Genomic DNA, 13,186 nt, shown 5'->3' on the forward strand with positions numbered 1-13,186 from the left:
TTTTACTCATATGGAGATTTTAGAAAGGCAGATGGATTTGATAAAACATTATAAAACATTTAATCCCCAGAACATAATTTGTGGTTGGAGTGACGAAAATTCCCAAAAGGTCAAGGTGTCTAAATACTTTGACAAGGTTTAAAGAGTATGGTTATTTTAACAAAAAAGTTCTTAAATATAAACAAGTTTGTCATACTTCTAATAAGTTAAACCTCTCTTTATCTTTTGTTAAACAATATGGTGGTATCAAATGTTCGCCAAATGACTGTTTGACTATAAAACAGGATGTAGCAGAAAACAAGTCAAGATTTTGCTGTAAACTCGTTAAGACCTTTTTTTTTTCAACATAACCGAAGCCTTCATCCTGAAACCAACTCACACACGCCTCCCTTTCCCGTTTGCCCAACCCCCCGCCATCGAAAAGTAGTCCCCGCCCTTCTCCCTCGCTCTCACCCCAACATGACTACGAGTATCGCCGCCGCGGAGCATCGCGGGAGCTGTAGTTCCACGCCCGCTAGCACGTTTGAGAAGGCGAGGCCTCATCAAAATACAACTCCCATCTCGACCCTCGCACGCCGAGCCCCGTCGTCCAATCTGAATATGTGGGAGGAGCGCGTCCGCCCACAAAAGCCACAGCTATCTCCCCGTTATCGAGCCCAATTGTGTACGAATTAAAGGGAATAAGCTCAAAACACAAACGCTGGTGGCGGCTCGCTCTAGTTGCGCGGCGGACGGCGACGAGACGTCCGCGCGTCGTGTGGCGTCGGGGGGGGAAAAAAAGCGGCGGGGGACGGAGAGGCAGGAGCAGCGAGGAGGGTGTTGTCCTGATGCTTAAATGGAAGTGGGTGGGCCTCCACGGTCACACACCGCCAACTTCTCTGTGGACATCGCTCTGACAAGCACAAATTAGCTCGTTTATGGACTGCCTGTCCGGCGAGAGCGACAGAAGACGAGGGCTGCGAGGAGTCCGGCGGCGCGGAGACGGTCGCGGCGCGCGCTGTTGTTTCCGTTATTTTCGGGGGGCTGCTTGATTGTGCCTTCGCTTGGCACCGCCCTTCCTGGCTGGTGGGTGGTTTCGTCAAACGGGCTGATCGGCTACGGCCCAGAGTCGAACATATAGGCCGTCCTCCGCCTCCGTACCCGGCCGGCCTTCTACCGTGAACTACACCCTCTCCCTCTCGGTATATTAATGCGTTATGAGTGGTAGGTACCCTCCCCCCTCGCCGTCTCCACCCCTCTATCATTCTCCCTCTCTTTCCGCCTGACAGATAGGAGGCTCCATGCCCCCCTTTGATATTGATGATGAGGTTACTGCTTTATCTTCTGCCTTTATTGATCAGCTTGGGTTGACTGTGTCTGCTTTATGCTCTCGTTTTATCTACAGTCCACACTGTCTACATTACTGCTTGGCTTACCCTGGGACTTTATCCTGGGAGTGATCATACATGAAGGAGAAAAAAACATGCTCTGAAATAATACTTTCTTTTTTTTTTTCTCCCCACACAGACTCGAAGAAGGAATCATCTGGAACAGAAGGAGGGAAAGCATCTAAACGGGGCAAAAGTTCAGGAACACAGGTAAAAAAAATTTAAAAAAATAAAGAAAAGGGAGGAAAAGGCAGAATTTTTTTTTAGTTCATTAGTTGTTTTTTCTTTTCTTTCTTCTTTTTTTTTTTTTTTGCATTGCCTGTAGGCCAAAAATGTTCTCCCTCCCTCTCAGTCAGTCAGCCAGACACCTCTGGGGGCGTTTCTCTGGTGATTTCCACTTCCTGCTTCTGTGCAGCCCTGCTGAGAGCCAACCCAAAGCCTCATGAATAAGCTTATATGGCTGTCACACTCCAGCAGCTCTCCTTTTGAATTTGTCTTTTTGAATTACAGTGAAACTCTTTCAGTTCCGCCGATGGCTACATATCTCAAATACCTGCACTTTTGACTGTTTTGGCTCTCTTGGTTTCTGTGCTAAAGCGCACCTCCAGAGGTTGCAGATGCATGCGATCGCCCATATTTCCATGCACAACCTTTTGCCATCCGTAGGTTATACGAACATGTAAACCTAAATAATGTTGAGAGGTGTGTGACATTAGACATTCGCCCATGACCTCGTTTACAAAAAAAGGGAGGAGAGAGAAGGCAGCGTTTTTTTTTCCCCAGTGTTCTGAGAAAAGAGAAATGTGGTTCTCACATGCCCACCCACTCGCTTCCTGTAATACCGCCCACTTCCACTGACAGCTCTCTGTCTCTTTGCTTTCCGTGTTTCTTTCTTGTCAACCATGTTTTCTCCATCCCTCGCTATTCCCCTTTGTTTTCTAAATGTTGAATTGGGTAATTGCTCGCAGGGATGCTTTTGCACTCCTTTCCTTTTTTTTTTATATGACTTAGTTTTAAAGTGCTTCGCAAAAGTAGAACATAGAACATTCAACTTGTTTTACACTCTGTCATGATAAAAATACAAACATTATTGCATTTATTTGGGTTTTTAAATGACAAACACAAACGTATTGTATAATGATGAAGAGAAAGAAAACTGTTTCATGTTTTTTTTTTTTTTAAACACAAAAAGTGTGGTGCATTTGTATTCAGCCCCCTTTAGTTAATGCTTTTTGGAGCCATGTTTCAGGGTAATTTTCAATCGTCTTTGCACATCTAGAGAGTCAACGTTTTGCCCGTTCATCTCAAAACAGCGCATTCAGATTGAATCAAGAGTATCTGTGAAAACTAATCTTCGATGTTTTGTCAAGTTTTCTTCATCGCTTTAGGCTAAATCATGCGGTTGTAGCTCTGGGTGTATGTTTGGGGTTGTTTGTCTAACTGGAAGGTGAACCTTTGCAGCTTCTTACAGGTTTTCCTCCAGTATTATTTTGTATTTAACGCTCGTCTTCCAACCAATTGTGACCAACTTCCCTTTCTCTACATTATAAAAGCATCCTCACAGCGTGATGCTACCACCACCGTATAACACCGTCCCTTGGAGTGGTTTTTCAGGGGTTGTTCATTTTTAGTTTCCCATCACAACTTTTTGTCCCATCTCCAGATGTTTGCTGTACCTCCTAAATATCTGGGTCTTGTCTTGTGGCCACCCGTCAATACATTTAAGCTGATAAAATGTGAAAAAATGTCAAGGTGTATAAATACCTAAGCTAAATATCGCATGTTCGTCTATGCGAGCAGTTGTCCGTGCCTTTTAACAAGCTCTCTTTTCATCACTCCTCCCGTCTTCCTTTATCCTCCAGGATTCCTCTCAGCCATCTCCATTGGCTCTGCTAGCAGCCACCTGCAGTAAGATCGGAGGGCAAGGGGGAGCAGAGGGGTCCCAGGCCCAGGCGGGTGCCCAGCAGATCCAAGTCCAGGCTGGTCAAATCCAGCTGCAGGCAGGTCAGCTTCAGGGTCAGATAGTGGTGGACGCAGCCGGGGGCCAGGCCCTGGTGCCCCAGCAGCTGGAACTGGTCCCCGCTCAGTTCACGGGGAACGGCTGGCAGATCATTACAGCAGCTCCAACCATGGCCAAGGAGAACACCAGTCAGCCTGTTGCCGTTACAGTGGCCACCACTTTGGCCAATGACAGTTCACCTGGAGGACGCAAGGTAAAGGTCATTGGGGAAATAGTGGCTTTGACAAACTTGGTTTTTATATTTATGCACAATTGCCCGTGTTACAACTCTTCTCCTTTTTCGGCAGGTGAAAACCACAAGTGGCACCAATAGTGTCCCAGCCAATCAGCAGCAGCAGCAACAGCAGCAGCAGCAGCAATTCCAGATCATCCAGGTTCAGAACCTGCCCAATGCTGGAGGCGGCGTCCACTATCAGGTCATTCCTCACCTGCAGACTGCGGATGGACAGCAGATTCACATCAACCCCCAGCCGGCCTCCATTGGGGCCCTGCCTGAACAGGTTCAGCTCATCCAGACCCCAAACTCAGGCCAGACCCAGGCCATCCTGCAGCCAGCCAACCAGCAGGCTATCCTACCAAGCACAGCCAATCAGACGGTCCCGCTGCAGATCCGTCCTTCTCAGACTTTCCCAATTCAGCTGCAGACTCTGCAGGGCTCCCAGACTCCTGTTATGACCACTGTGCCCATAAATCTAGGTGGCATGACCCTGGCTTTGCCGGTGATCAACAACGTTGGCGGGAGCGGGGCAGTGCAGCTCATCCAATCAGCAGATGGCACATTCTCTGTTGCTAATGGCAACCAGCTGGTGACAACAGCGGTGACAGGAGGAGGTCCCGCTGCAGCCGGCACTGGGTCAACACCTACAGTAACCGAAGGGGACAGCGGGTCTGATGGCACTCAGGGGGTTTCTGCTTCCCCTGAGATTGTCCCCGATAACACCCAAGTACAAAGCAACGAGGCAGACTCCCAGAACCAGGCCAATGGTCTCCAGAACCAGTCAGATTCGGCAGGAACCATCCAGCAAGTGATCGTGGGCCAGGTGGGGCACCAGCTGGTGCAACAGATCCAGCTGCAACCCCAGGCCCAGAGTCAGGGTCAGACACAGAACCAGCAGCAACCACAACACATCCAAACCCTCCAGCTGGCACCAGGACAAACTCTACAACCAATTCAGGCCTTCCAGAACCCAGCGCAGGTTCTTATCCGTGCTCCAACCCTGTCATCCTCTGGGCAGATCACCTGGCAGACCCTGCAGCTGCCTGGGGGAGTCTCTTTACAGGGCAGTCTGGGGGCGGCGGTGCCACAGCAGCTAACCCTGGCGCCAGTGGCTGGTGGGGCAGCGGTAGGGAGTGGGGGACTGGTGTCCCTGAGTGGAACCCCACTGACGCTGAGCGCGGCCCAGATCAACCCAGGTTCTGGTGTGCAGACGGTCAGCATCGCAGGACTTGGCACAGCGGGGGTTCAGGTGCAGGGTGTACCTCTCACCATTACTGGTCTACAGGGTAAGCACATAGATTATCTGAAACATGTAATGTACAGTTCTCACGTTTACAATACAGTATAGAAACCTGTTATGCCAACCTCCCTGCACAGCCAATTAAAATCCAACATAATACATCAGATTTGGATCTTGTTTTTCAGCTTCCTCTGCATGGCTCTGTTGTCTGTCTGCAACAATGTGCTCGATTTAAGTCAAGATTTTTTAATGTTTAAATCTCTCATAGGTCAACCACAGGGTCAGGACACGGTTAAAGTTCAGCCCACTCCTGTGACAGTCACTGTTGGCAGCGTGGCCTCAGGTTCATCGGTGAGTCCAGACCAGCTGGGCTCTGTTCAGAGCTCATCGGACCAGGAGGGACTGCCCAGCAAGAGGCTGCGACGCGTCGCCTGTTCCTGTCCAAACTGCAGGGATGGAGAGGGAAGGTACAGATATGAGGAGTGGCTTGGACACTATTTTCTGTTTATTCAGCAGAGAACAATTCTCTTTTATTTAAAAGGCAGAAATATGTCTGAATCATTGCCATATGATTGAATTCAGTTTATTTATAAAGCAGCAATTCAAAAATTTTAAAGCTCTTTACAAAGTCAGTTCAATACAGACAGACGGTTTGGTTAAAAAAGTTTCCTATCTAAGGAAACGGCAGATAGCATGGAGTCATCGACTTGCAGCATTCACTCCTGAAAGAGAATGTAGCGACAGTAGACTGTCGCGTGTATTGTGTTGACTTTGCAACAATCCTTCATATCAAGCATGTATGTAGCGAGGGGTGGAGAGAAAAAGTCCATTTTAACATAAAGAAACTTTCAGCAGAACCAGGGTCGGTGTAAATCTGTTACGATCAACAGAGCAAAAATAAAAAAGAAACAAAAGCACTGATCCATGTAAAAGAAAAGTAAAAGGGTAATGACAGTCGGTCGCATTGAAACCTCACCCGCTTTAATCTTGAAAATCCCGTTTAAACTCACTATAAATTTACGAGAGGAAGAAGAGCTTACTAGGCCACAAAGGATCGATAAAAATGCCCAAAGCTCAGTCGCAAAAGCTAATGTCCAGCCGGACCAAGCTAGCAACTTTACGGCTGTCGCTGAAACAGGGATTCCCAGGACTAGTATTTAAGGCAATAGAGGACTTAAAATCTGATCTTTAAGGAGCCAATGCAAAGATCAAACTGGATATTGACCAGCTAGGCCAAGAAATCAATGGTAAACTGGACAATATTGCAACCGATGTACAAAGCCTATCACAGTGGATGGATGAAGTGGAGGCCCATGTGAACCAGATGGAGGGTTGGGCAGAGGAGGCGACGGAGGCACTGCGCACCTGCCTAAAACAGCAGAGAAACCCTCAGCTCAAGATGCTTGACTTAGAATCACATTGCAGAAGAAATAACATGTGTCTTAGGGGTACCAGAAGGACAGCAGGGGGACTCTGTAGTGCAGTTTATTGAGAAGCTTTTGCAAGCTAGCTGCAACCACCGGAGGGCTTTAACCTTAAAATACAACATGCACATCGGGCTCTTGCAAGTAAACCCCCGCCTGGAGAGTCACCGAGGGCTGTCCATTGTCAACTTTCTGGAGTTTTCTACGAAAGACACAATCCTGAGAGAATTGTGGGGAAAAAAGGCAAGATACAGGTGGGCAATGCAGTCATACGTTATGACCATGATTATGCACCCAAGAGTGTTAAGAGGCGCAGAGAATACAACAGCATTAAAGAAATACTCAAAGACAAAGGCATACTTTCCAAACGCTGTTCACTAATATGAGGATCCACTGGGAGACGGGCATGCGCATATATGGCAGTGCTCAGCAAGCCTATAAGGAGCTGAAGAGACGCGAATTTTAAGTGGAAGAGCCGGTTACAGCCGATGGAGGGACCAGCGTGGAGACGCACCTTTGGGAGCTACTGGGCTGGCAGCCGGCGAGCAGCAGCAGGCCCGCCGTGGTGCTCAGAGCGAAGGCCAAGTTGCACAAATTCCAGAGGGAATAATATGATTGAAAAAAAAAAAAGCAGGGCACCATGCTGCAACGCCATGTTTTTCAGGCCAGGAGTTGACAGGTTAATTTTTATTATTGTTCAATGTGTGTTTTCAGGGGTCGCTAAATCATTTAAATGTCTTTGTTACTATAACAGTTACATATGATTTAAAAATTGCTTATTTCAATGTAAATGGCTTGAGCAGTCCGGTGAAAAGAAAAAAGGTTCTAGCCAAATTGAGAAACGATGGGATACAAGTAGCTTTTCTACAGGAGACTCATATGTCTAAGCAAGAACATGAAAAATTCAAAACATTAGGGTACTCAAATACATTTCATAGCTGGTGTAAAAATAGTAGGAAAGGGGGGTCAGCTACTCTTATTTCCAACTCTTTGAACTTTGAATTAATTTCTCAAAAGGCAGGTAAAGAAGGCAGGTTTATTATTATAAAAAGTGAGAATTGATAATGTGATGGTCACATTCGTAACAGGAAGTTTTTAAAACTTGCTTTTTGATACGGTAAGCACATTAAGTGAGGGAATTCTAGTTTGTGCTGGAGATAGGAATACAATCCTAAATTATGCGATGGATACAACCAACTCCAAAAAAACAAAATACTGGAAGGTCAAAAGATCTTAATGTTTTAATTAGAGAGATGGGCATGTTTGATATCTGGAGCGATTTCCATATTAGAGCGAGAGATTTTACCCATTATTCTCTCACACATAAAGTCTAGTCCAGGATTGACTTCTTTTTGATGAACACCACAGACAGGTTTAGAGTTCAGGAATGCAAAATTGGAACATCTGATATATCTGACCACAATATTGTTTATTTGTCTATTTACTTAGCTAATCTACCAAAAACAACTTTATGGCATTTAAATATAAGTATTCTCAACAAGGAAACCACAATACATGACATTAAGAAGGAAATAGCAGAATGTGTAGAGGATAATAACAATAGTCAGGTAAATCCTGATCTGATTTGGGATACAGTTAAAGCAGTAATGAGAGGCAGACAAGAACTGCCTATTTGAAAAAGACAAAACGATTAAAATATGAGTTGGAAAAAACACTTTTAGACCTTCTTGTTGTTTTAGGTTTAGACCTAAAACAACAAGAAAGGACCAATGATCAAGAACTGATCGAACAAATAACAGTTATTAAAATAATATAAATGATATGATACCTGAGGAGATAGAGAGAAAAAAATACAATTTTCAAAACAGACTTTTTTCCGAGTCTGGCGCTAAAGCCACAAGAATCCTGGCAAGACGCCTCTGAAAGGGCCCTGTGTCAGTTTGTAGATGGCAACACCACTTAAAGGGGGCTACATTGTGATGCAAAACCCAACAAGGAAGTAACAATATGAACAAGAACATCAAGTTGTGAATGGGAAGAAATGAAATAACTGACATCTGCTGTGTTTTTCTGTGATACTGAGGAGATTAGAAATGCAATAAATTCCTTAAAAGTTAGTGTTAGTGTTGTCTGATAATGATTTACTATAGTGAAATGTTCATTCATGGGTGGAGGACTTGGTTAAATTAACCTCAAATTTATTATTAAAATGGTCAGACAGGACAGGGGTATGAGGAAATACTGTTATTTATTTACAATCAATGCCATATGTCATCACAAGGTCCAGAGTATGAAGACAAAAGTGAGTAGGTCTGCGTATATTTTGAACAAAGTCTATTCAGTTTAAAGGCTACCATGTTCACAGTCAACATGAATGTTAAAATTCCCCACTATAATGACCTCATTAATATTTAATCACATAGAAGTCTGAGAACTGATCCAAAAAACTGAAAGAAAGGGCCTGGTGTACGATACAAAACAAACAGAAGTGGTTTGCAGTTTGAATAAGGGAAAGCAAGGGTTAAATATTCCAAAGGGTTGTAGCTGTTAATTTCCCTGGGATTAATCAATGAAAGATAGTTGCTACTATTCCTCCTCATCCTGTATTTCGAGGAATGTGAAAATTTTATTAATTAGAAGGAGTTGACTCATTTATACTAACATAGTCCTCTTGCTGCAGCCAGGTTTCCGTGACACAAATCCCTCTGATCATAACAAATCAAATCATTAATCAGCAAAATCTTTGAAGAGAGAGACCGTGGGCAAGACACTGTCTCAAAGTTGTAATGGGGTGGTAACAGTACAGAAACTAAGGTGTGTTAAATGTCTCTGCAGCTTCTCTGTATGACGCAAAAGATAAGAAAATAAGTCATCTTTTTGAACTTTTCTGGTTGACACCTGTTTTTGACAACACCACCTAGTTTGCTTTTAAAAGTGAGAGATCTAAATTTGAGCTACCCAGCTGGCAGAATAAACATCCAGTAACTTGAGTGTATTTTATGGGGATTTCTATGTAATAGATCCACACAAAGGAAAGTAGCGAAGTGGAAAGAAAATTACACATGGTTTTAACATGTTGGTAACTAATGCAAAACTGAAATGTTTGTGTGTGTGATGGGGGCAGCATCATGCTGTGAGGACAACACAGATATAACCAGCAGATCAAATTTGAATGCAAAATGGAGCGAAATGCTCCAGTCAAAGTCCAGACCAACAATAAACCCACAGAAAATTTGTGGAAAACTGGTGTTCACAGACCCCCTAATATCCAGTAAACCTGTCTTGAGCTTAAACAGTTCTGCAAAGAAAAATGTGCAAAAATACCTTTGTCTGGTTGAGTGACAGTAGAGACAATTACCTAAAGACTAATTGTTGTATAGTGGTTTTATAAAATATTGCATTGAAGCACCTGAATACAAAGGTTAACCATTTTTCAGATATTTATTTTTGTAAAAAAATATAAATGAAAAGATAATAAAATAAAAACAACAATTATTTATTCTTTGCAATTATGTAAATATCACATAAATCCACCTACAATACATAGTAGTTTTTGTGTATGTGAAAAAGTTCAAGGGATATAATTACTTTTCCAAGGCACTATAAACATGTTTTTAACATTTCCAAAACACCCTTAAATGTCTTTAGAGTTTTGGCTATAGACTGTAAGTAAAACGAAATTCCCACCTTGCATGTTTCTAGGAACAGCAGTGACCCCACAAAGAAAAAGCAGCACATTTGCCACATGGAGGGCTGCGGGAAGGTGTATGGCAAAACGTCTCACCTGAGGGCCCACCTGCGCTGGCACACTGGCGAGAGGCCGTTTGTCTGTAACTGGATCTTCTGTGGGAAGAGGTTCACCCGTAGCGACGAGCTGCAGAGACACCGGAGAACGCACACGGGTAGGCAACACATACAGACCGAATATAAGCCCGGTCTTGATGGATGAGGTCAGATCTGATTGGACTTTGTAAAATGAAACCCACAAAGCTAAGTCTAAGGGACAGTAATAGAGTTCAACTATTTGCTACCGTGATTTAACCTAATTTTTCTTTTATCCCCCGTCCTCCAGGAGAAAAGCGTTTTGAGTGTCCTGAATGCTCCAAGCGCTTCATGCGCAGCGACCACCTCTCGAAGCACATCAAGACACACCAGAACAAGAAGGGCGGTGCCGCCGTGGCCATCATCACCACTGACGACATGGAGGAGGACCCCCCCGAATGCCTGGCCGAATCCCCCCAGATCGTCTCAGTGGGAACCTTGACGCGGGACTCTGAGCCCGCCACACCCACAACCTCCAACCACCTGGAGGAAGGAGAGGAAGAGGAGTTCGAATAGACAAATCGAAGGCAGACTTCCTGTTTTTTTTTTTTGTTTGTTTGTTTGTTTGTTTGTTTGTTTTTTTTGGAGGTGTTTGCAGGGACTTTTGCATAATTTTCAAAATTGTTTTCTTAAAGAAGAAAATCGTAGTCTTATAGAAGGGACTTCAAAGAGGATCATGTAATGATCATGAAATGGGGAAAATATATAAATATTACAATCTGAAGAAAACTAACATAATGAGAGATTAGTTTGGCTTTTATGTAATATTCTATAACATTTCCATGTGCATTAAAGGGGGACAGAATGTAAGTAGACGAGCACAAGACAGGGGGACCTGATGAAACTAAAACCATCCAACGGTGAGAGGCATTTTCCTAACAAGAATCTAACTCTATGCACAACGCTGTGTTCCTGTTTCATACCTGTCTGACAGTGCTGGGGGTCAATCATGGTACAGGGCGGTTGCAGAGTGCCAGCAGCGCAGGCGCAGTCTGGGATGCTGTGTGTGTGTGCGGGTGGGTGTGTTTTCAGCTATGATCTGCATGAATGGGTGTGTGCTTGTGTGCCCACGCTGCTCCAAAGAGGATCTACCGTATTTTTCGGACCATAAGGCGCAGAGCGAACTAACGTGTCTTTGTGCATCTTTGTCCACACATAAATCGCCCCACATTATAAGCCTCACTAAATATTCTTCCCATGTGTGTAATATCACTCTGCCCCTTCACGTACACAGCTCTCTCATGACAGTCAAGTCTTTTAGACAGTTCAGAAGTCTGATCAGGTAGTGAAAATATCCATTGAGCGGAGCAGCTTTGTTGCTTACCAAAATTGCACACATTTTAACAGATTTTTGAACGCATTGTACCACATAAAATCAGTCAGTAAGCACAACGGTAACCATATATAAGGTGCACCGAATTATAAGACGCACCATCAATTTTTGAGAAAATGTAAGTATTTTAAGTGCGCCTTATAGTCTGAAAAATACGGTACCTATGGTGAGTTTTATTCATGGTTCAGTCCTCCGATCAGATTCAGGTGTTTGTTTGATTCGTCAACAAATTATTGAAGAGGAAATTCTAAAATGGAGTTGGCGGGAAAAAAAGCACATATAAAAAAAAAGATTTATAAATAATGCATTCCTTATTGAAGCGCAGTGGCAATTAGAATACAAATAAAAAGGTTTCTATAGAGTGAAAACAAAAAAAAAAACAAAAAAAACAATCTAGCTTTCTACAACTTTGTTTGTGTAGGGAAAGCAATACTATAACGACAATCCTTGTGAAACCGTGTTTACATTGTCAGGGGAAGTTTTCGTTGTTGATGAGACAAGCCAGTTTGTTTCAGGAATCGGAAAGGAGTGCTGCCGTTTGAGCTGACCTGGAAGTTCGCCGTCGTTGCAGGGGTGGCAACACAAAGTTTTTACACAGCTCAGCCGCCTAACAACCGTTTAGTCAGACGGCAGCACTGCTGCTGATGCTACTTATTGCTTCTTGCGCTCTGGTGTAGAACCCACCGCACTGCGCGGGTGGGGTGGGGTGGGGGGGGCACAGCACAAGCAGCTGTAGTAACTAGGAGCCGAGTTAAGCTCTTTAGCTTTGTGGATGTAATATTTCTTTTGTTGATGTTGCTCTGTGTTAGTTCAGTGGGTACCTTCTTTGAATTAAAAAAAAAATTATTTTAAAGAATTTCATTTTTCTTTAAAGGACCCCCCCCCCTCCCCCCACCTCTTAAGATGTGTTGACACGGGACCCCATTGTGTATGGCTAATTTATTATTTATCAATGATTTGTAATATTTGCTGGACTTGTATTTGTGTGCGTTGGTTCTAAGGTTGTGCGCAGCATGTTTCAGTTCTCGCTGTAGTGCTGCTTCTCTCTTCTTTGATCTCTGTCGGTCTGCTATTTCATTTATTTGCGCCATAATGTGTTTTTTGGAAGAAAAAAATATAACAAAAGAAGAAAGCAAAAAAAGAAAAAAAAATTAAATGAAATGAAATATATACTGTCTAAAACTAAAAAGATTGATACCAAACAAATTTAGATGTTTTTAAAATCTTTTTTGTGTGAAAACTAACTTTTCTTTTCTTTTATATTTTGTAGTGACATCTCATTTGTAAATCTTTTTCTAAAGATGTTTGTTCGTCTCCATGACATTTGATAATGGTTTTTTGCCAGGTTAGCCTTAAAGGCTCCAGTTTATTGATATTTTTAAAACTGGTTTGTACAAATGTGTTATGTCAGCAAAAGAAAAGAAGACTGAAAAAAAATAGAGATAACTTCAAGCAGAAAACATGCTTTGCCTGCTTAACACTTGACAATAAAGTGAGTCTTACATTTCTTCAGATGCTTGTCTGTATTAACAAAAGTTGGGAAATCTCTAAAGCTCCATCCATTTTCCAATATTGTCTGGTCAGCCTCCCTGTCCTCAAAAACAAAGTATCCCCCACAGCATGATCTGCCTCCACCATGTTTCCCCATAAGGACTGTTTGTTCAGGGGGATGAGCTGCATTAGCTTTCCTCCACATGCAGCATTTTGCATCTTATCCTAGAAACCCTCATTCCAAATGTGTGCTGCATCTTCTACAAGGTTTGTGGCAAACTGCAAGTGCAAATTTTCAGGGCATCTTTCAA

General features: G+C 43.4%; 1 protein-coding gene across 1 annotated transcript; it reads left to right on the forward strand.

Annotated features, from left to right (window-relative positions):
- The first annotated feature begins 595 nt into the window (after positions 1 to 595).
- Positions 596 to 11,412, forward strand: LOC105924157 (sp4 transcription factor). Its single transcript, XM_012860043.3, has 7 exons — positions 596 to 1,203; positions 1,507 to 1,577; positions 3,230 to 3,580; positions 3,675 to 4,890; positions 5,113 to 5,311; positions 9,932 to 10,131; positions 10,302 to 11,412. The coding sequence occupies exons 1-7, from the start codon at positions 1,197 to 1,199 to the stop codon at positions 10,565 to 10,567; spliced, it is 2,310 nt and encodes a 769-aa protein (XP_012715497.2). The 5' UTR covers positions 596 to 1,196; the 3' UTR covers positions 10,568 to 11,412.
- The last annotated feature ends 1,774 nt before the right edge of the window (positions 11,413 to 13,186 follow it).

Source organism: Fundulus heteroclitus, chromosome 13 (genome assembly GCF_011125445.2).
Source record: "Fundulus heteroclitus isolate FHET01 chromosome 13, MU-UCD_Fhet_4.1, whole genome shotgun sequence".
Lineage (NCBI taxonomy): Eukaryota > Metazoa > Chordata > Actinopteri > Cyprinodontiformes > Fundulidae > Fundulus > Fundulus heteroclitus.